The sequence below is a fragment of the Empidonax traillii genome, unplaced genomic scaffold, assembly GCF_003031625.1.
Source record: "Empidonax traillii isolate 1590-97213 ecotype Southwest subspecies unplaced genomic scaffold, ASM303162v1 scaffold561:size787514, whole genome shotgun sequence".
In the NCBI taxonomy this organism is placed as follows: Eukaryota; Metazoa; Chordata; class Aves; order Passeriformes; family Tyrannidae; genus Empidonax; species Empidonax traillii.
Window position 1 is genome coordinate 417,165 of NW_020955754.1, and position 19,348 is coordinate 436,512.

A 19,348-nucleotide genomic window follows, 5' to 3' on the forward strand; every position below is an offset into this window, starting at 1 on the left:
CACATCCCCAGCAAGGTGCAGCATCTCTGCTACCCACCACATCCCTGCTTGCTGCAGCATCCCTGCCAGTGCCACATCCCTGCCAGTGCCACATCCCTGCCAGTGCCACATCCCTGCCCTGCTGCAGTCCCAAACTCCTTTTCCCCCTTCTGCTCCTGTTTTTTGGGGTTTTTCCCTATTTTTTTTAAAACCCTTACCCTGTATCTCCCACCTCCTCCTCCCCCTGGTTTGGGTTTTGGTGAGATTTAGCCAAACCACCCCCTCCTAATGTGTAGAATCCCTGGAAAACCCCAAACCAGCTCTGCAGGGCGGCCCAAGGCTCACACGAGGCACCGACAGGTCCCTGAGCTGCTCAACCCTCGGAGCACAGCATGGAAGATGAAATCCATCTAATTTCCCCCCCTCCTTTTGGATTTATTTTCCACTAAGATATTCCTTGCATCCAGGTCCCTTTGCCCAAGGGGGTTGTTGGTGGGTCCTGAGACCAGCAAGACGATGCTCAATCAAGGAGGGAATGAAGATGATAAAACCCTCCAGGACAACGGGAAAAATGGCATTTTCCCTTGCAGATTCCCTTGCTTTCCTCCTCTCCACATCTCAAAACTCCCAGCAGGGGCCAAATGATGCTCAGAACCCACTTAAAGGCACAACTCTCCACTCCCAGGGAGGAATTGTTCCCTCTTCCCTGAGCTGGTTTCACACTTCTCCTACCCCAGTGCTCAGTTCCTCCACACCTGGGGGTTGCAAAGCAGCACTCTGGGGAAATCTGGGGGCTTATATTGTAGGGGGGGGTTGGGTGTTTTGAGGGGTTTTTAGGGTGTTTTGGGAGTTGAGGGTCTGCTCTGGATGGTGAGAGCAGCGCTCTCTCCCCGCCCTGCCCAAGAATGTTTCTGCTGATATTAAACCCGACCCGGAGGCATTTGGAAGGAGTCGACTTCCTCGCCAAGAAAATGACCTCAGCCTCCTGCTTTGGAGCTTTTTTTTTTTTTTAACCTTTTTAAAGCATTTTTCTCCCTCTCCTGCCTGCCAGGCAAGAGGCACTGCTGGGGCCTCACCCCTCGTTCCTGGCATCTCTGCCAGGGTGCATCCACGATGCCAATCCCCCCAGTTTAGGGGGATAGTTGTAGCTTTTAACCTCCAAATTCCAGCTTTAAGCTGTAAATTCCAGGTTTCTCCCCACAATCTCCCTCCCTGACACCGATATAGGAGGACCCAGGGGGCCAAACCTGCTGCAAAAACCCACCTTGCACCATCCTCTGGGCACTTAATCACCTGCAAAACTCATTTTCCCAATGAAATGAAAGGGGACAAAAAAAAGCCCAAACCCAGAGCCGACATTGCCCACAATGTTTCTGGAAAGGGATTTTTGCAGGAGTTTCCTTAACAGACTCCTCTGCATTTTTGCTTTTATTAATGTGGCGGCATTCCCGAGGCTGCTGCGATGCTTTTGCGAGAGCTAAAACATCTCCTGAGTTCAAAATCCAGCAAATCCAGCCCCTCAGGCACCTCCACGGTGGGAAATGCTGTGCAGAAAGGCAGGAGACACCGATTTACAAAGGGAAATGCTGGATTTGGGTGTTTTGGGATGGAATTGCTCCAGCTCAAGGGTTTTTTTCTCAAATGCATATTTCTGTCCTGGAGACTCCGAGCTGATGGGGGCAGTTGAGAAAATAAAAGTGCTTCTGGAAACCTGTTGGACTTCCAGACCCCAAAAAGCTGATGCTAGTGGGAAAATTCCAAAGTTGCCCCTAAAAAACAGATGGGAAATGCTTCTGACATTTTTCTCTGCTCGCGTTGGTGGATCACCATCCTGGAGCTGCATTGCCATCCCACATCTCCATCCTGAATCCCAAATCCTCCACCTGTACCCTGAGCCCTGCGCCCCATGTCCTGTCCCATGCATCCCAAATCCTGCCTCCTGATTCTTGCATGCCCCATCTGCATCCCAAATCCTGCATCTGCATCGTGTCCTGCATCCACACCCTTCATCCCACATCCTCCATCTCCATCCACATCCTGCCTCCCCCTCCTAGACCTGCACCTTGCACCATCCCATGTCCTGAGCCTGCAACCCAAACCCTGCTCTGCATCCTGCATCCCACATCTCCATCCACCTCCTGCATCCCACATCTCCATCCACCTCCTGCATCCCACATCTCCATCCACCTCCTGCATCCCACATCTCCATCCACCTCCTGCATCCCACATCTCCATCCCACATCTCCATCCACCTCCTGCATCCAGCATCCACATCCCCGTCCTTCTGTCAGGACCTGGGGGGCACCAAAAACCCCTGGTGGTCTGAGCGGCCTCACCAGCGATCCACAGCCCTCCCAGGGCCCTGTGTCCCAGGGTCCTTACTGGTCCATACTGGGCTATACTGGGCTGTGCCCCCTAGAGCCGCAGCCTGGCTGTGCCTCATCCCCACCCTCCCCCAGCCGCAGGACAAAAGTTTATCTGCAACGAAAATCATTTGCGAGGCCGGATTGTTCCCATCCAATCCCTCCTTCCCGCTCCTCCTGCTCCCATTCCAGAGCAGGTGTGATATGGGAGAGCAGCATTCCCAACCTGGCCCGTGCAGGGTGGGGGCGGGGAGGTTTCCCATCCGCGGGGGCTCCGTTCCCCTCCCGGCACATCTGGCGGGCAGATGTGGCCACACGGCCGGGCTCTGCCTCCCAGATGGGGGACGAGCTGCGAAATCCCTGTATAGGATTGGAAAGCGATAATTTTTCCTTGGAAATCTGCGCTTCCCGGCTCTTTGCACGCACTCCCCATCTCCAGGGGTGCCACGAGATTCCTCTGCACAGCTGGGGCTGCGCCGTGGGGTGGAGCATCCCTTGTCCTGCACCTCCATCCCATATCTGCATCTGCACCCTGAATCCCACTGCTGCATTCCATGTCCTGCATCCACATCCTACCTCCTGTGTCTTCCATCCCTCCTCTGCATCCCAAATCCTGCTTCTGCAACCCATGTCCTGTACCTGGCATCCTTCCTCTGCATCTTAAATTCCATTTCCCTCCTCAGCTGTCCTGGATCCCCACCTCTGCACCCTAAATTCTGCTCCTGTACCCCATGCTCTGTATCTGCATCCCAAATCCTGCATCTGCCCTTTCATCCCATGTGCTGTGCTCTGCATCCCACATCTGCATCCCCTCTCCTGCGTCCTGCATCCGTGTCACGTGTCCTGTGTCTGGAAACCTGCATCTGCATCCTAAATCCTCCATCCTGCATCTGGGAACCTGTGTCTGCATCCTAAATCCTCTATCTGCTTCCTAAATCCTTTATTTTTTTCCCCCTTAAATCCTGTGTCTGCATCCTGAATCCTGCATCCCACATCCTAAATCTGCATCTGCAGCCTAAATCCTGCTTCTGCAGCCCCTGCATCTGGCACCCTGCAGCTGCATCCCAAATCCTTTGTCCCACATCTGCATCCTGAATCCTTCATCCTGTGTCCTGCATCTACATCCTAAATCCTCTCTCCCCTTGTCCTCTGCGTCCTAAATCCTATGTCCTACATCTGCATCCTGAATCCTATGTCCCCATCTAAATCCCAAATGCTCCATTCTATATCTGCATCCTGGATTCTCCATTCTGTGCCCTGCATCAACATCCTAAATCCTCCACCTGCATCCCAAATCCTCTATTCCGCATCCTGCATTTACATTCCCAATCCTATGTCCTGAATCTGCATCCTAGGCTCTCCTGCATTCTGTATCTACATTGTGAATTATCCATTCTACATCCCACATCCCACATCTGCATCCTTAATCCTGCACCCTAAATCCTGCATCTACATCCTAAATCCTATATGGATTCCCACACTTGCATCCCAAGTTCTTTATCCCACTTCCTGCATCTACATCCTACATCTCCACCTAGATCCTAAATCCTTCATCCCCCACCCTGCATCTGTCCTAAATCCTACATCCCACATCTGCATCCTAAATCCTCCATCCTTTATCTAAATCCTATGTCCCATATCTGCATCCCAACTTCCCGCATCCTGCATCTACATCCCAAATTCCAGGTACCCCACCTGCATCCAAAATCCTCTACGCCACATCCACATCCTATGTTCCATATCTGCATTTTAAGTTCACCCATCCTGCACTGACATCCTAAATCCTCCATCCTGCATCTGCACCCCAAATCCTGCACCCAGCATCCACATCCTACATAATCCATCCTGCATCTACATCCCAAATCCTGCATCCCACATCTACATCCTAAATAGTCTATCCTGCATTTACATCCCAAATCCTGCATCTAGCACCTACATCCCAAATCCTATGTCCCCCATTTGCATCCCAAGTTCTCCATCTTGTATCCACATCCTAAATCCCACATCCCCATCTAGACCCTAAATCCTCCGTCCCTCAAATCCCATACTTATACCCTAAATCCTACCTTCTAGATCCTGACCCCTCCCTCCTGCATCCACCAGCCCATCCCTACCCGTGCATCCCAAACCCCACTGCTGGGATGCCACAGGGACCCCCCTGTGCCCGCGGGAGCGCCATGAATCTGGGATGAGGAGGGGGCAGAAGGCCCGGCCGTGCTGTTGGTTTTAGGATTTGCCACGCTCCGGTGCCCCCGAGCGCGCCGGGTCCCGGCGGGGCCGCACAAAGGGCACTTTCAGGGCCCCGCTCGGCACAGCCCCCCCTCACCCGGCCACATCCCAGCACAAACCTTCCATCCCCCTCGCATTTCACACCCCGGGCCCCGAAAGCGGAAAATAATCCCCTCTATGGGCTTAAAAACCCCCAAAAAACCACCCCAAACAAAACCACACCACAAACCCCTAAAAATTAGGGTGGAAAATAAATTCCCACGGGATAACCGAGCCTGGCTAAGGTGCGAGACCAGGGCGGAGCACTGAAGCATCCTGGGGAGGGGGGAACGTGCCTGCGACTCCCCAAAATATCCCACTTCCAGCAGATAACAGGTGAAAAATTCATTTGTTGTGACGGCGAGACCCACTCGTGCAACGAGTTGTGCCCCTCCACAACCCTCGACTCCCGAGGCATTCCCGAAGCTTTTCTACTTCTTTTTATGCCCTTAGAAATATAAATTCCTGGGGGGAATGAACCAGAAAACCCTGTATTCAGCCTAATTATCCCCCCCGGCCGCAATCTGTGATCTCCAGGACAATTAAAAGCGCTTAATCCCGGTTGAAAAGCAAACAAGGTCGGGAGCGCGGCGTTTTCCTGCTTCCCCCTCGCCCGCTGCCGGGGTCTCGCTCCCCAGCTGCAATATAAATATGCAATTAAAAAATCGCCGCTAATTGCTTCGCCCAAGGGGGGTTCCCACCAGGAAAACAAAAAAAAAAAGCCGGGGGAAGGGATATTAAAAAACTCAAAGGAAAGGGGGAAGACAAGCAAAACAAGCGGTTTTGGGGTTTTTTTACCCCAATAATTAAATGCCGATGCAGCTTTGGGGGAGAAATTGTGGGGATGTCTCAGGGTTTGCACCCTGGAGTGGGTTTTTTGGGGGGATGCTCTTTTTTGGGGGGGTGGGATGGGGTTAATCCCCAGCTCTCCTCTCTCGCTCCAGCGCTAACAACCCCTGGCAGCTCCCGGGCTCGTTAGTCCTTCGGAAAAGCAATTAGAGAGGCTGGAAAATGAGGGCAGCCACTGCCCTGAGACAGGGCAGGGAGGGGGGGGTAGTGGGGCGAGGGGTGGGCGGGTCAGTGCCTAAACCTTGGGGCTGGTTTAGGGCAGAGTTCCCGGAGTGGGATTGAGGCTGGCTGAGCAAAGCTGCTCCACCAGCAGGTTCCGGAGGGAACAACCCCCTGCAGCCTCCCCCCTGCGGGAAACGGCACTGCTCGTGTCCCCCCGGGCTTTATTGAACCTTCCAAACCTAAAACACCAGGCTGGGCACCTTCACGGCGTTCAGTGCTGCCACTGCAGCCCAGCCAGGAGGAAGAGGAAGAGGAGAAGGAAGAGGAGGAGGGTTGCAGGGGCTCAGGTGCCGGGCAGCCAGACTTTCTGGGTACTGACGATGTCGCTGAGCTTGGCCTTGATCTTCAGGAAATGCCTCTTGAACTCCAGGCCATCACCCTGTGCAGGGAGGGGGGGGGGGTTTTACATCCCCCTGCACCCCCCTGAATGTTTCTCCATCCCCTCACACCTACCTGCCATGGTCTTCCACCCCCCCTGCAAGGTCCTGCACTCACTTTACAAGGCCCTTCATCCCCTTGCCCAACCCCACCTCCCACACTGAGCACCCACCACCGAGTGCCCACCCTGACCCGCCCCCCTGCTCACCTTGGAGAGGCGAAAGTCCACCAAAATCTTGCTCTCCATCTCCACCAGGTTCACCTTGAAGATGAGTTTGTTGTTCCTCCTGTCCGTGGTCGAGATGGTGACCTGCAAAAGGGAGGGGTGCCTTGAGTTACCTGCCGATGCAACGGCACAGGGGAGGGTCCCACCCCCTGGTCCCCACCTGGTTGGTGCAGCTCATCTTGCAGCCGTAGCTCATCTTCTCACACACCTCCTTCAGCGCGCGGTACGAGCCGTCGGCGTCCAGCTTGGTGAAGAACCGCGTCATCCGCTTCACCAGCCGCTGCCACGGGCTCTGCAGCCCCCAAAACACATCCCCCAAAGGTTATAAACCCCGCCGAAGAGCCGGGAAACCCCACCAAGCTCCGGCCGCAGCTTGGCAAAACTCCCGCTTTCGGCAGGGAAAGAGCGGGAAGCTGCACCCCCTGACGGCGCTCGGAGCAGCTGCATCCCAAATATCGGGTGCCCCCCTGCAGCCCCGCACCTGGGAGGAGCCGGGCGTGCCCAGCAGCTGGCTGTTGAGCAGCATGTGGTCGGGGCAGGCGGGCTGTGAGAAGCTGATGCCCTGCACCAGCTGGTCGATGCTCCCCGCTCCGCTCTCCCAGGGCATCCCGCCCGTGCCGGGCTCCGGCTGCGATGTGGAGTAGCTCGCCTTGTCCTCGCTGCAAGGCAAGGGCGGGGACACGGGGATTAGGGATGACGGAGAGAGCCCGGCCTGGGGATTGCAGGGGATTTTGCAGGGTTTGGGGTGATCACAGGGGTTGTGTGAGGGGTCTGCACCCAGCCACCTCCCAGGGAAAACGCTGGGAAAGGCCTGTGGGGAACAAGGAATTGCAAACCCGAGTGTAGGGAAGTGGAGGCTCACCCCAGAGCGGCCTTCACCGGGGAAAAGTCCGTATCAGATCGGATGTGCTTGGAGAAGCCGCTGGGGGAGTCGGTGACCCCTCCCGAGGAGAGCCGAGCCCGCTTGACATCTGCAAAGGGACAGGACAGCCGGTCACCCCCAAATCCGGGGGCACGAGTGCGTTCCCCAGCGGCCCCTTACCCTTCTTGAGGGGTCTGGTGTACCACCGGTCCTTCTGGATGTCGGGAATGGTGATCCTCGCCGAGGGGCTCTCCATCAGGATCTTGTGCAGCAGCGCTGGGGGAGATACAGGGGTGGAATGTGAGGGGGTGTGTGCATGTGGGGACGTACACAAACATGGATACAGGGATGGGTGTGCTGGCTGCTCACCCAAGGGGGCCGAATCGATCTTCTTCCAAGGCGGGAGGTAGGTTTTCCTGTCCTTCCAGTCGCTGTATTCCTGGCAGCTGTCGCTGGGCTGGTCCCAGGGCAGCTCTGGGGGGGATCCCGCCGCCGTCACCCCGCGGTGCCACCAGCCCCGGGCACACACGTGGCACTCGGTGTGCCAGCTGTCCCTGCCCCAGGCCAGGCGCTGATCCTGTGTGCTCCCCAAGCATCCCATACCTCCCCAATACATCCCATACCTCCCCATGCATCCCATACCTCCCCATGCATCCCATACCTCCCCATGCATCCCATGTACTCTGCACCCATTCCAAACCTCCCCCATGCACTCCATACCTCCCTATGCATTCCATACCTCCCCAATACATCCCATACCTCCCTATGCATCCCATGTACTTGGCATGCATTCCAAACCTCCCACACACATTCCATATCTCCCTATGCATTCCATACCTCCCCATGCATCTCATACCTCCCTGTGCATCCCACGTGCTCCCCATATATCCCATACCTCCCTATGCATCTCACACACTCTACACCTCCCTGCAGTTCACATCTCCCTCATGGATCCCACACCTTCCCCTTCTGTGTTTCACACATCCCTACCCTGTGCATTCCATGCAATCCCCCCCATCCCATATATTCTCCTTCCCCATCCCATATATCCCTCAGTGCACTCCACACACCTCCCCTCATGCATTCCATACGAGCATCCCCTCCACATTCCATCCACACCTCCTTCATGCATTCCACACATACACCCCTCTGCATTCCATATGTGTGCCCTTCTCATTCCATATATACTTCCCCTGCAAATTCCATCCCTCCATCCCCTCTGCATTCCATACATGCACCCCTCGTGCATTCCATGCAAACCCCTCCATCTCCTGCACCGCCAAATGCCCTTTGCACCCTCGCCTGCATTCCATACATCCCTAGAGGCATCCCTGTATTCCCACCATCATGTGTGCCCCTCGTGCATTCCAGACATCCCTGTATCCCACCTCCTGCCAGCATGGCTGTCAGCACGATGCCACAGGCCCAGACATCCACGGGCTCCGCTCGGAATTCCGGGCGCCGCAGCAGCTCCGGGGCCACGTAGGGGAGTGTCCCACACATCTTGTTCAGGAGCCGCTCCCGCCCGTTGTGCCGGAATACTGTGGCCAGCCCGAAATCCGAGATCTTCAGGTTGTCTGAGACCCACATGGGAGTGGAAGGCCCAAATTAAAAATGTAAATTCAAAATTCAAAAATTCAAATTCAAAATTCAAATTCAAATCCCAACACTTAAATTGATTTAAAATGCAAGCTAAACTCTAAATTAGTATAAAAATGTAAATAAAAGTTATAATTATAAATTCAAACTAAACGTTTAAATTAAAAGTTCAAGTAAAAATTTTAATTAGAAACGCAAATTAAACTCTGGTTAAAAAAAAAATTGAAATTAAAAGTTGAAATTAAAGACCTGAACTAAAATTTAAAATGCAACTAAAAATGGAAATAAAAAAATTTAATTAGACATTCAGATTAAAAATTCTGATTAAAAACCTGAATTAAAAATAAAAGTTCAAATCGAAAAATCAAATTAAAACTCGAATTTAAATTCAAATAAAAATTTGAACTAAAAGCTCAAATTAGAACACGAATTCAACCTAAAAAATTAAAATCAAACTGTTTAATTGAAACTAAGCATTCAAATAAAGAAAAAACATTTAAAAATTAAAATATGCAAGTTCCAGGGGAGTCTGAGAGGGGTCAGTGTATGTGTGTGTGTGTGTGTCCCACCTCGCTCATCCAGCAGCAGGTTCTCCGGCTTCAGGTCGCGGTGGGTGATGCCGATGCTGTGCAGGTACACCTGGGGATGGAGGGGAGATCAGTGCCGGGCGGGAATCCCGGGAAGGGTCAGAGCCGGGCGGGAATCCCGGGAAGGGTCAGTGCCGGGCGGGAATCCCGGGAAGGGTCAGTGCCAGGCGGGAACCCCCAGCAGCGTCCCCACCACCAGCGACCCCGCCATCCCTCACCACGCCGGCGATCAGCTGCTGGAAGAACCGCTGCGCCTCCGGCTCCGGCATCCCCACGTCTGGCTCTGCGCGTGGGGAACAAGAAGGGGAAGAGCAAACCCTTTGGGGTTTACAACTCCATCTGCCCGGCTGGCCCAGGCCCCGGCACCCCCGTGCGCACCGATGCGGTCGAAGAGCTCCCCGCCGCGGCAATACTCCAGGAACAGGTACTGCGTGGCCCCTTCCCGCCGGTGCCCGTAGAAGCGCACGACGTTCTCGTGGCTCAGCATCTTGTTGATGCAGATCTCCTTCTTGATGTTCTCCGGGCACTCGGCCGCGCGCTTCATGTCCACGATCTTCACGGCCACGGCCTCCTCCGTGCGGCGGTTCACGGCCAGCTGCACCCTGGGGCGGGCAGGGAACGGGCAGGGAATGGGCAAGGAACATTGCCACAGGGTAGAGGGACTGGGCAGGGAGCAGGCAGGGAGGGCAGGGGGAGGCAGGGGCAGGGGGTGTGCGAGGGGCACGCTCCGGCTGTGCAGTGGGATGCAGTGGCCAAACAGAGGGCACGCATTCCAAACCTCATAGCGTTCCAAACCCCACAGGGCTCACAGCGGGCACACACAGGGCACGCAACGGCCACGCATGAGGCAAACAAGTGGGCACACAAGGTGCACACGAAAGCCAAACAGCGGGCAAACAGTGGGCACACACGGGGCACGTGATGTCCGAGCAAGCAGTGGGCACGCAGGCGGCACAGGGCCACGCAGGGACCAGCGGCGGGTGTGCAAGCGGCACACGGAGGGGGGACAGGGCGGGCAAGGGGCAGGGAAGGGGCGGACCCGGCCGGCAGCAACCCCGCCCCGCCCTCCCCGGGCCCCGCCGCACTCACTCCCCGTAGGCTCCTTCGCCCAGCGTCTGCACCAGGTCCCAATCCTCCACGAAGGGCACGGCCATGCCTTGCCGCGGCCCCGGCCCCGGCCCCGGCCCCGCTCCGGGCCCGCGATCCCGCCCCGCTCCCGGCCCCGCTCCGGCCACGCCGCCTTTTCCCGCCAGAGCCGCGCGCCCCGCCCCGCCCTGCGCGCGCACTGCCCTGGCCCCGCCCCCAGCCAGGCCACACCCTCATTTTAAACCCCGCCCCCCTGTGACCAGGTCACGACAGCCCCACCACCACCCCAGCCCACAGTTCCACCCAAATCGATTAAAAGCGGCCAAACAGCCCCAAGGTCCCTCTGGCAGAACTCAGGGGTAAAACCTCACAAAAATCGCCACTTATTTTTTGTTTAAATTGTTTTTGTTTTATTTATTCATCCTCTTTGTGACTCCCGGTCGATCAGCCCCGGGGTCAGAGCCGCAGCTCCCGATTTGGCGGCGGCCCTGTGTGTATATAAAAGTCACTCCCGGCGGGACGGGGCGGGCGGGGCCCTCCCGCCGCTGCCTGCGCTTACAAACAGTACAAAACAACCCCAAACAGCCCCCCCTCAGACCCCACAAACCCCCTAATCTCTGCTGCACAGGCCAAGGCTGGGTCAGTGCGTGTCCGGCGCGGCCGCCCCCGGCTCCTCTACGTCCTCGACAACCCGCGGTTGTCCAAATCTTTCACCTGGGCAAGGAAAAAAAAAAAGCTTTGTTAGGTGGAACTCCCCATTTTTTCCCCCAAATCAGGGGGTCTGGGCTCGCCCTGGGGCCGTACCTTGTATATTCGGACCAGCCAGTGCTCTGTGGTGTAGGCCTCCTCCAGCACGTCCAGCTCAAAGTCCTTGTTGCCGATTTCGGCGTTCCTCACCCGGTCGTAGCCCGGCGGTCGCTCTGGGAGAGGGCAAAGGACAGGCAGTGCTGCTACACCGTGCCCTGGGGATGTCAGGGTGTGGTGGGGCGCCCCAAAAGGGGTGTCATCCCCACAGGGGGTGGTTCTGGGCACTCACTGGCCTCGGTGTAGACCTGGCCGAAGCGGTAATAGCACATCTTGTACATGAGGCAGTTGAGCAGCACCGGGGAGCCCTCGCGGTCGACACGGAACTCCCCGGTGGGGGTGTAGTAGTCGTGCTCCTTGATGTGGCGCCCCGTGTCTGTGCTGCCTCCGATCCGCACCATCCACAGGAACTTGTTGATGTCTGGAACATGGAGAGCAGAGAGTTGGGGAGCAGAGAGTGAGGTAAAAAAAATGAATTGAATTGCCAAGATCAAGGGTTTGAGTTGAGTTGGGGGCCAGAGGGAATGAGTTAAGCTGGGGGCAAAGAATGAGGACTGGAGTTGATTCGGGTGACCAAGAGCAAGGGGTCGAGTTGCGGTGAAAGAACAAAGAGTTGAGTTCAGGCAAAAGAATGAGGAGTCAAGCTGAGCTGGGAGGGTCAGGAGTGAGGAGATGGATTGATCTGGGTGGCCAAGAGCAAGAAGCTGAGTTGAGGAAGAGCTAAGAAGGTGCGTGAGAGCATTCTGGCACCATTTCCACTCCACAGCCCCGGCTGGAGGTGGGACTCTGGCACCAGCGTGCCCAGATGGGTCTGACACAGCTCAGAGTGGGATCTTACCATCAGAGGAGTACCCAGTGAGGCCGCCGAAGATGACCAGCACGTAGCTGACGTCCAGCTCCCTCATGATCTCGTAGGCTTTCTCCTCCGTCGATGCCATGGCCTGGGGCAAACACGGCGTCAGCCACAACGTGTGGTGCCCAGAAAGACCAGGCAAGGCAGAGGGTGAGGGAAGGACCCACCTGGCCCACGCGGGAGATGTGCGTGTTGTTCCAAGTGTTGTTGTCCACCAGGATGGTCCGGTTGGCCATGGCGGTGATCTGGTACCCGTAGTCCCACCAGGACATCACCTTTGCATCCTACACCCAAACACAGGCCGTGCTGTCAGTGCCTCAGTGGAAAACACTGGGTCCCCAACACCCCAAACCCCCATGTACCTCCGGCGTGTTGTGCCGCAGCCAGTAATAAGCCTCTCTGAAGTCATCAAAGATGATCCTGCTGCCATCCCCGCCGCGGGCAGAGAGCACGATGGAGGGGGAGGAATAGGCCTCGCTGGTCACCCAGGTGGAGTGGAAGGTGTATGTGATCAGGAAGAACGCCATGACCAGGATCATGCCGCTGGCAACCTGTGGGAGCAGCCCAGGTCTCAGCGCTGGAGGGACGAGGCCATCAGCCCCCGCACTCGGCCCCGCCAGGACCAGGCGTTCTCCTGAGCTGGCCCGGCACACACCTCGTTTTTGATGGGGTAGGTGGAGTCTTGCTGCTTTTTGCTCTTCTTGTCCGGCCGGCTGATATCCAGGTTCTTCATGTAGGTGGACAACACCTGGGACACGCCGATGCCGGACAGGATGCACATCACCGGGGCCAGCACCAGCATGAGACGCACCTACGGCAACAGCAGAACTGTCGGAGAAGGAATCCAGGCAGAGATCCGAGAGAAGAGGGAATTTGATGCCATTCCTAACCTAGCACCTCACATTCTGTGGACACATCAGCCTCGTGGCTGATTTTTCTAGTGGGGAACCGCCACAATCTCGGACACTCAAAATGGGCCACTGTGCCCAAGTGACCTCGATCACCCATCTTAGGTGGAGGCAAAGATTAGTAGATGCCTCCACACCACAACTCAAAAACATTTAGGGCTTGGGGTGCCAGAGGAATAGTGGAAATGGCTTATTGGCAGCAGTCCCTGCTTGGAAACCCGGAGAATTTGGTTGGGTTTTCAGCTCAGCTTGAACCAGCGGAACAGCGACTGGTGGGCGGCACTGGCCTGAGGGAAGTAACACCCAAACCAGTGAGCTTCGCAACTTCGCTGTACAGAGGGGCAAAAAACCAATATTAAAGGAAGGGAGGAGAACCCTCAGGGGGAAAGAATCATTAGGTTCAGAAAAATAAATTAAATTAGTTTTGTTAGAGGGCAGGAGGCCGCAGCCCTCACCATGACAGCCGAGAAGTACATGCTGGTCACGCCATACATGATGATGAAGATCCGGGCGTCCGAGAGGTTGCTGAAGCAGTAATAGAGACCGACTGTGTGGGGCAGAGACATAGGTCAGCTCAGAAACGACATAAAACCAGGCACACAGTGCTCCCCCCAGGCTCAGCACCCCAGGAGAGGCAGGACAAACCCTCTGGTGAATAACTCAGGGCTGGCGACTCACCCGGGAACATGAACACCAAGAGCTGCAGGTCGAAGTAGTAGGAGGACCAGGTGGTGGGCTGGTGCTCGGAGACGGAGGCGATGATGGGGATGTTGTTCTTGGCGTAGGAAGGGTCCAGCAGGGAGTAGAAACGCCCCGTCCACGGGGAGATCTTCCCTAGGGAAGAGGAGAAAAACAAATCCTCTTTGGATGCAGCAGAGTAACCAGCAATGCCAACGCATGCTTTCCTGAGGAAGCACATGTGAGGCTGAATGAGCAAGCCCAGACCTTGTTCAACCTATTACTCAAACCTGCCATTTTAAAAAGGAAATAAAAGGCAATTTTACCCTAAAATCCCTCCTCTCCACCCAACCTTTGTTTTGGGCATCTCTTTGCTACTACGGAGCGAGGTTCGGTATCTGCAGCACCAGCCCAGCCTCTCTGCCCCTCAGATCCTGCAGCTGCTGCTTAAATATTCCCTGCTAACTCACAGATTCGGGCAGGTCCCAGCCTCCCCCTTCAAAGGGGCTCATAGGCACTGACACCACAGCAACATGGAGTTAGGATGGACAAATTCCATGCCCTTGGAAGCAAGGAAAGGGGGGTGCAACACCTTCACTATGGCCTCAGTCTCAAGCTACCTGTGAGCATCAGAATGGCACCGATGCTGAGGAGGACGAAGCCGACCAGGGAAATGACGCTCCTGAAGAGGATTTCAAACTGCTGGGGGTTCAGCTTGCTCCTGAGGTAGTCCACGAAGGCATGGATCTGGCACAAGCCGAAGACTCCGAGGGCAGCCATGTGCTCCGAGGAGAGGACGGGCTGGGAGCAGGGCAGGGCAGGGTCAGACACAGAGCGGAACAAGAGCCCCGTCGCACCCGTTATCGGCTTTTTTCACAAATCACTTCTTGGCACAATCGCTGCCAAAGTCACAGGAAAATGTTCAGATGTGCCCTGCCTGTGGTTGGCACAGCTGGCACGAGTCCCTTCCCGACATCCGCTTTGATTCTGATAAGAATCCACACGGAAAGTTAACTGGATTCTCTCGGAAACACGAGCTAGGCAGGCACGTTTCCTGCCAATCCAAGATGCACAATGGCACAAGTGTTTCCTTCACAAAAACCAAAGACATTTTTATGGCAGGCAATCAGTGCCATGAAGGTTATCAGCAGTTTTGAAAGTCATCCAGCACCTCCAAAAGGTCATTTTGCCAAAGGTGGCAAGGAATCAGCATCATGGGAGCTGGAATAAGGAGCCAGCACCCACTTACAACCGCGAAGCAAGAAGGGAAAGCAGGTGCCAGCATGCTGCTATTCTGTTACAATCCACCCCTGAGCGTGCAAATCCTCCTGGTGCCCACCTGGAAGCCAACAAAGGAGATCTGCATGGAGAGGATGGTTCCCAAGCAGTAGACTGTGCAATAGGCTACGTAGATCCTGTGGGAGAAGCGCCCGGTCAGCATCAGCACCAGGACGTGCAGGGGGATGAGATTGATCAGGAAGACGTAGCCACCCCACGAGGAGACCTGTGAGACACAAATCAGACAGACCCACAAGTTCCAGGACTGAACAGATCCACAGCAAAACGTGGCAGGTTTTGGTTTTCCTGGGATCACAGGCAGGATTTTCACCCAGCGGCAATGCCAGTTGGGATCAGCTCTAAGGGCATCCTTGACATCCCAGCAGCCAGAAACAAGGATTTTTCAACATTATTAATAAAACCTCACACAAAACCCACTAGTTTGGGAAGTGTAAATGAATCAAGCAAGCACCCGCTCCATTTCCACCTCTATGGAGGTTCCAGCTCCCTGGACACACAGCCACAGGAATGGCATGCTGTGGATTCCCATCTCCATAAACAGAGGGAGCTCGGAGTCAGGATCACCCCGGCACGGGGAGAGGGGACACTCACCATGTAGAAATAGGCCAGGGCACACATGGCTGCCCAGTAGATGGAGCCGGTTTTGACAGCTTTGATCCACATGTAGTAAGTCAAGAGCATGCAGAATATGGCAATACCTGCGGGAGGACCAGAAGGGTTTAATGTCACCCCTGGGGCACAACAGAGCACTCAATCCAGTAAAAATATACATATAAGTGCTTTTGATGTTCCATCAGGAGGTGGAAGAGCACCTTGTACAAAAAGAAGCCTGGGAGAAGTGTTTCATCTCCAATTTCCAGACTGAAACACTGCAGGGTCTGTGTCTCACTCCAGGTAACAGCTCACGTGGCTCCTTCCAGCCACACCAGCTGGGAGAACTCCTTACACAGCCCCCAAAAGCCCAGCTACTGGGAAGGAATCTGGATCCTCCTCTGCCCCAGGCATTGACAGTGAGATTCCTGTCTTTGCCAGTCACTCCCAGAATGGAGATAAAACCATGATGGAACCACACAGTAGCTCCAGTCCCAAGTGGAGTTTGTGGAGGTGGCAAAACCTTTCTGATTGGCAAACAAGGATACTGGGAACAGGGAACACCCGCTGCCAGAGTTGGAAAACACTCCCTCTTCTTCCCTGCGTGGGTGAGAAACACCTCAGATCTCTGATCAGTGGGGTTTGTATGGCACAAACCTAGCAGGGCTCCCTGGGCCTCTACCGTGCCCTGCAGCACCTTTATCATCATTTTCCATTTCCCAGCAGTCCTTAAGGGTTCTCCAGGGGTCACAAACTCACCTTCGTTGTCGTAGGAGCCGGCGACGGATCGAGAGATGTAGCCGGGCACCACGGCGATCATGGCAGCAGCGAGGAGCCCTGCCCCTGCATCCTGGGAAACAGCCAGGGGGAAACATGGGGGTTTAGGGGCTTTGTTACTCAAAGGAATAAAAACTGAGTGTGGACATGAAGTTTTGAAAAGGTCTCCCACTCCCCAGGAGGTGAGGGGTTTGAGGAGAGTGGTGGTCACCTCCCAGACTCCAGCCCAGCTGCTCCCCTAAAGAGCCAAGAGCCCCTGCTCCTCGCCAAGGCCCGAGCCTGGGAGGGGCACCCCGGGGGTCCCGTACCTTGAGCTCCTTGGTGAGGTGGTAAGTCACGATGGTGGTGAAGGAGGAGAAGAGGGGGGCCAGGAACACGCAGACGTTGCGGATGTCGATGGTGATGTGGAAGAAGTGCAGCACGTGGTAGATCGCTGCCGATGTGATCATCAGACCTGCAGCACGGACACACCTTCCTCAGGGCGCCCCACAGCCTGGCCAGGAGGGAGCTGCTGCCCAGGATGCATTCCCGAGCTCCCCTCTGTCCCAGTTGGCACTCCGAGACGCGCTCCACGGGCACCCCCCACCCCTCTCCCGATTTCCCCCTGTGCCAGGTGTGTTCTGGCTCGGCAGAAGCTTCACCTGGGTAAATGGTGCCCCCGATGATCCTGCCCAGGGGGTACCACGCTCGGTCATCAAACCAGTTGTGGAATTTGTAGAAGCCCTCCTCGGCCAGGAAGCGGGTGGTGCGGTAGTTGAAGTACCTGCATGGGGGACGAGGCGCGGTGAGGGCTCATCCCGGGTGTCCCACACACAGGGAACCAGCCCAGTTTCCCTCAGCTTGGCTGCAAAGGTGCCTCTCTCCTCCCAGGGGGGTTAAAAGTGGGTTTGCAAAGGTAACAGTCTCCCTTGGGACTGATTTAATCAGCGACAAGCCTGGGACACAGACACAGGCTGTCCCAGGAGCCCTCTCCTCTGCTGCACCCAGGCAGGGAATAACCCCATTCCAGCAGCAAAGCAATGGCAGGCCATTCCTGGATCCAGGCTGCAGGAAGAGCCCTGGGTAATGAGTAAATTTTGGCTGTGGAGAAGGAAAACCAAGCTGCACTGAAACCTGCCCTCCAAATCCCACATCCTCCACAGGGATTAGCTGAGCCAGGCACACACTGCCTGAATTCCACGTGCTCCAGGAGGGGAAAAACACAACAAGACCCCAGGAATGGAGAAGAACTTACGGGTCAAATTCATGGATGACACTTTCAAATCTTAAGACGGAAAAGAGCCTTGTAGAGAAAGCTGCAAACACAGAGAAGGGGCAGAGTGAGCACACAGAGCTCCCCGAGCTTGGCTGTTCCCCTTCTTTGCTGGATTAGAACAATTTTTGTATTAAATTGGTCAATGGGAAGGCAAAGAAAGAGGCAGTTTTCAAAGGTGTGGTTTAAAGGCAGGGGAGAATTTCACAGCCTGAACGAGAAGAGAAGAAGGAGCAGAGGCAGCTCCACCCAGGGGTCTCCTCTGAGGGCAGCAGGAGCCCTCCCTGAGGACACACTTACAGAGCACAGCTGCCATGGACAGGATGAGCAGCTTGAGCAGCGTGTCCTGCTTCTCGTAGGAGAGCCGCAGAAACCCCAGCTTGGTCATTTTTCACATCCAAGGCAGAGCCTGAGGATCCTGGAACACCTGGACACAGACAGGAGCGACTCAGACCCCTGAGGGGCTCATGAACTCTGACCTTAACCCCCATTCCTGCCCACCCTTCAGCCCTTCCAGGTGCTTGTGCCTCCCTTCCCTCCCATCCTCACCTGAGCAGTCACCCCAGCTCTTGGCCCGTTTTCCTCCCCTCACAGAGCCCAGAACTCCTCAGGGGCAGAGGACGTGCCTGCTTCTGTGTGCACAGAACAAAACCCCCGTGTAAGCTTTGAGTAAAGCCCCTGCCTTCTCCCTGGCTGCTCTCTGGAGTTTAACCATCACCTGCAAGCCATGCACAAAACATAACCCAGGGAGAACGCAAGACATCGGTGCTTTGTGTCACATGCAGCAAGTGCAAACAGCTCCTGGCTGCTCCCACTTTGAATTATTTGTTAAATATATGGATGTGGTTTGTTAGCGCAGACAAGGAGAGTAAATCGTCTTTGCTCACACCAGACAACGTGGCTGTTTAATTCAACCTCCCTGGGTGGAGCAAAAGCCAGAGAAATCCTGGGGTCAGACACCAAGGAAGTGAAACTGTGACTAGAGAACAACGGCTTTAACAACTTTCTACTCTTGAAAACTTTCAGATTTCTTTAAAAACCTTCTTTAACCCATTCAATGAGGAAAACCCCTCCCGCTGCCGCGGACAGGCTCAGTCCCAGGTGAGTAAATCCCCAGTTCAGGGTCTGTGAGCTACACCACCATTGGGGCGGGCTGAGATTAAAAAAAAAAAAAAAAATCAAACAAACTGCGCCTGAAGAAAACCTTCCCGTGCCCTGGAAGTGCTTCCCACTGGGCACTGGTGCGGGAATAACCCCGTGCCGTGGATATTTCCTGGATGCCCCGCGGCAATGAAGGAGCTGAGGATGGCAGGGGCAGACACCTCTGGCTCTGCCCGGGGTGACCGCTCAGCACCAGAGCTCCCGGGGACACAGAGCACCCCTGCAATGCTCCAGCCCCTCAGACACCGCCATCCTCCCCCACGCGCGGGGCTCGTCCCACGGCGCCACCCGCCCCAAAACCGAGGGCCCCCCAGAGCCGGGCACACCAGAACCCCTCAGCCCCCTCAGAGCCGGACACCGCTCACCCCACAGCCCCGGGTACCGCTCCCCCAGAGCTGCCTCTGCCCTCGCTCACCCGCCCGCCCGGCCGGTCCCTCAGCGCGGCCCCTCCGCCCGCTCCATCCGCCCCGCGCAGCCGCCCTGCCCTCGCCGCCGCCGCCGCCGGCCCCGCCCGCGCCCGCTCTCCATTGGACCCCGCACACGCCACTCCAGAACCGCCCGCTCTCATTGGCTGAGGTGCCGCGCACTCAGCTGAGGGGCGGGACC

At 55.8% G+C, this 19,348-nt stretch overlaps 2 protein-coding genes across 3 annotated transcripts; both read right to left on the minus strand.

Moving 5' to 3' along the window:
• Nucleotides 1–5,826: 5,826 nt before the first annotated feature.
• CHEK1 (checkpoint kinase 1) lies at nucleotides 5,827–10,534 on the minus strand. Its single transcript, XM_027897806.1, has 12 exons — nucleotides 10,423–10,534; nucleotides 9,712–9,935; nucleotides 9,552–9,616; nucleotides 9,316–9,385; nucleotides 8,536–8,724; nucleotides 7,517–7,621; nucleotides 7,328–7,423; nucleotides 7,148–7,256; nucleotides 6,767–6,944; nucleotides 6,446–6,577; nucleotides 6,268–6,369; nucleotides 5,827–6,060 (listed from the first exon to the last, which is right to left on the minus strand). Exons 1-12 carry the CDS (start codon nucleotides 10,485–10,487, stop codon nucleotides 5,965–5,967), a joined length of 1,431 nt encoding a protein of 476 aa, XP_027753607.1. The 5' UTR covers nucleotides 10,488–10,534; the 3' UTR covers nucleotides 5,827–5,964.
• Nucleotides 10,535–10,816: 282 nt separating this feature from the next.
• On the minus strand, nucleotides 10,817–19,234 carry STT3A (STT3A, catalytic subunit of the oligosaccharyltransferase complex). Of its 2 annotated transcripts, XM_027897792.1 has the most exons (20): nucleotides 19,158–19,228; nucleotides 18,585–18,592; nucleotides 18,131–18,210; nucleotides 17,882–18,008; nucleotides 17,564–17,624; nucleotides 16,971–17,092; nucleotides 16,638–16,783; nucleotides 16,312–16,402; nucleotides 15,553–15,659; nucleotides 15,002–15,166; nucleotides 14,283–14,463; nucleotides 13,663–13,818; nucleotides 13,440–13,531; nucleotides 12,732–12,887; nucleotides 12,439–12,627; nucleotides 12,244–12,360; nucleotides 12,062–12,164; nucleotides 11,456–11,644; nucleotides 11,224–11,339; nucleotides 10,817–11,133 (listed from the first exon to the last, which is right to left on the minus strand). In XM_027897792.1, the coding sequence occupies exons 4-20, from the start codon at nucleotides 17,967–17,969 to the stop codon at nucleotides 11,095–11,097; spliced, it is 2,118 nt and encodes a 705-aa protein (XP_027753593.1). In that variant the 5' UTR covers nucleotides 17,970–18,008; nucleotides 18,131–18,210; nucleotides 18,585–18,592; nucleotides 19,158–19,228; the 3' UTR covers nucleotides 10,817–11,094. The 2 variants fall into 2 exon arrangements, with proteins under 2 accessions (XP_027753593.1, XP_027753595.1); XM_027897794.1 differs by lacking the exons at nucleotides 18,131–18,210; nucleotides 18,585–18,592 and having other exon boundaries at nucleotides 19,156–19,234.
• Nucleotides 19,235–19,348: the final 114 nt, after the last annotated feature.

What these genes read in the sequence shown, in the direction of transcription:
- CHEK1 (XM_027897806.1), bottom strand. Translation starts at nt 10,487, where the DNA reads ATGGCCGTGCCCTTCGTGGAGGATTGGGACCTGGTGCAGACGCTGGGC. An exon ending in GGAGCTCTTCGACCGCATCG is followed by an intron (nt 9,617 to 9,711) that starts GTGCGCACGGGG and finishes CCCCACGCGCAG; the next exon opens with AGCCAGACGTGGGGATGCCG. An exon ending in AGATGAGCTGCACCAACCAG is followed by an intron (nt 6,370 to 6,445) that starts GTGGGGACCAGG and finishes TCCCTTTTGCAG; the next exon opens with GTCACCATCTCGACCACGGA.
- STT3A (XM_027897794.1), bottom strand. Translation starts at nt 17,969, where the DNA reads ATGACCAAGCTGGGGTTTCTGCGGCTCTCCTACGAGAAGCAGGACACG. An exon ending in TCTCCTTTGTTGGCTTCCAG is followed by an intron (nt 14,464 to 15,001) that starts GTGGGCACCAGG and finishes CCCTGCTCCCAG; the next exon opens with CCCGTCCTCTCCTCGGAGCA. An exon ending in CTTGGTGTTCATGTTCCCGG is followed by an intron (nt 13,532 to 13,662) that starts GTGAGTCGCCAG and finishes TGCCCCACACAG; the next exon opens with TCGGTCTCTATTACTGCTTC.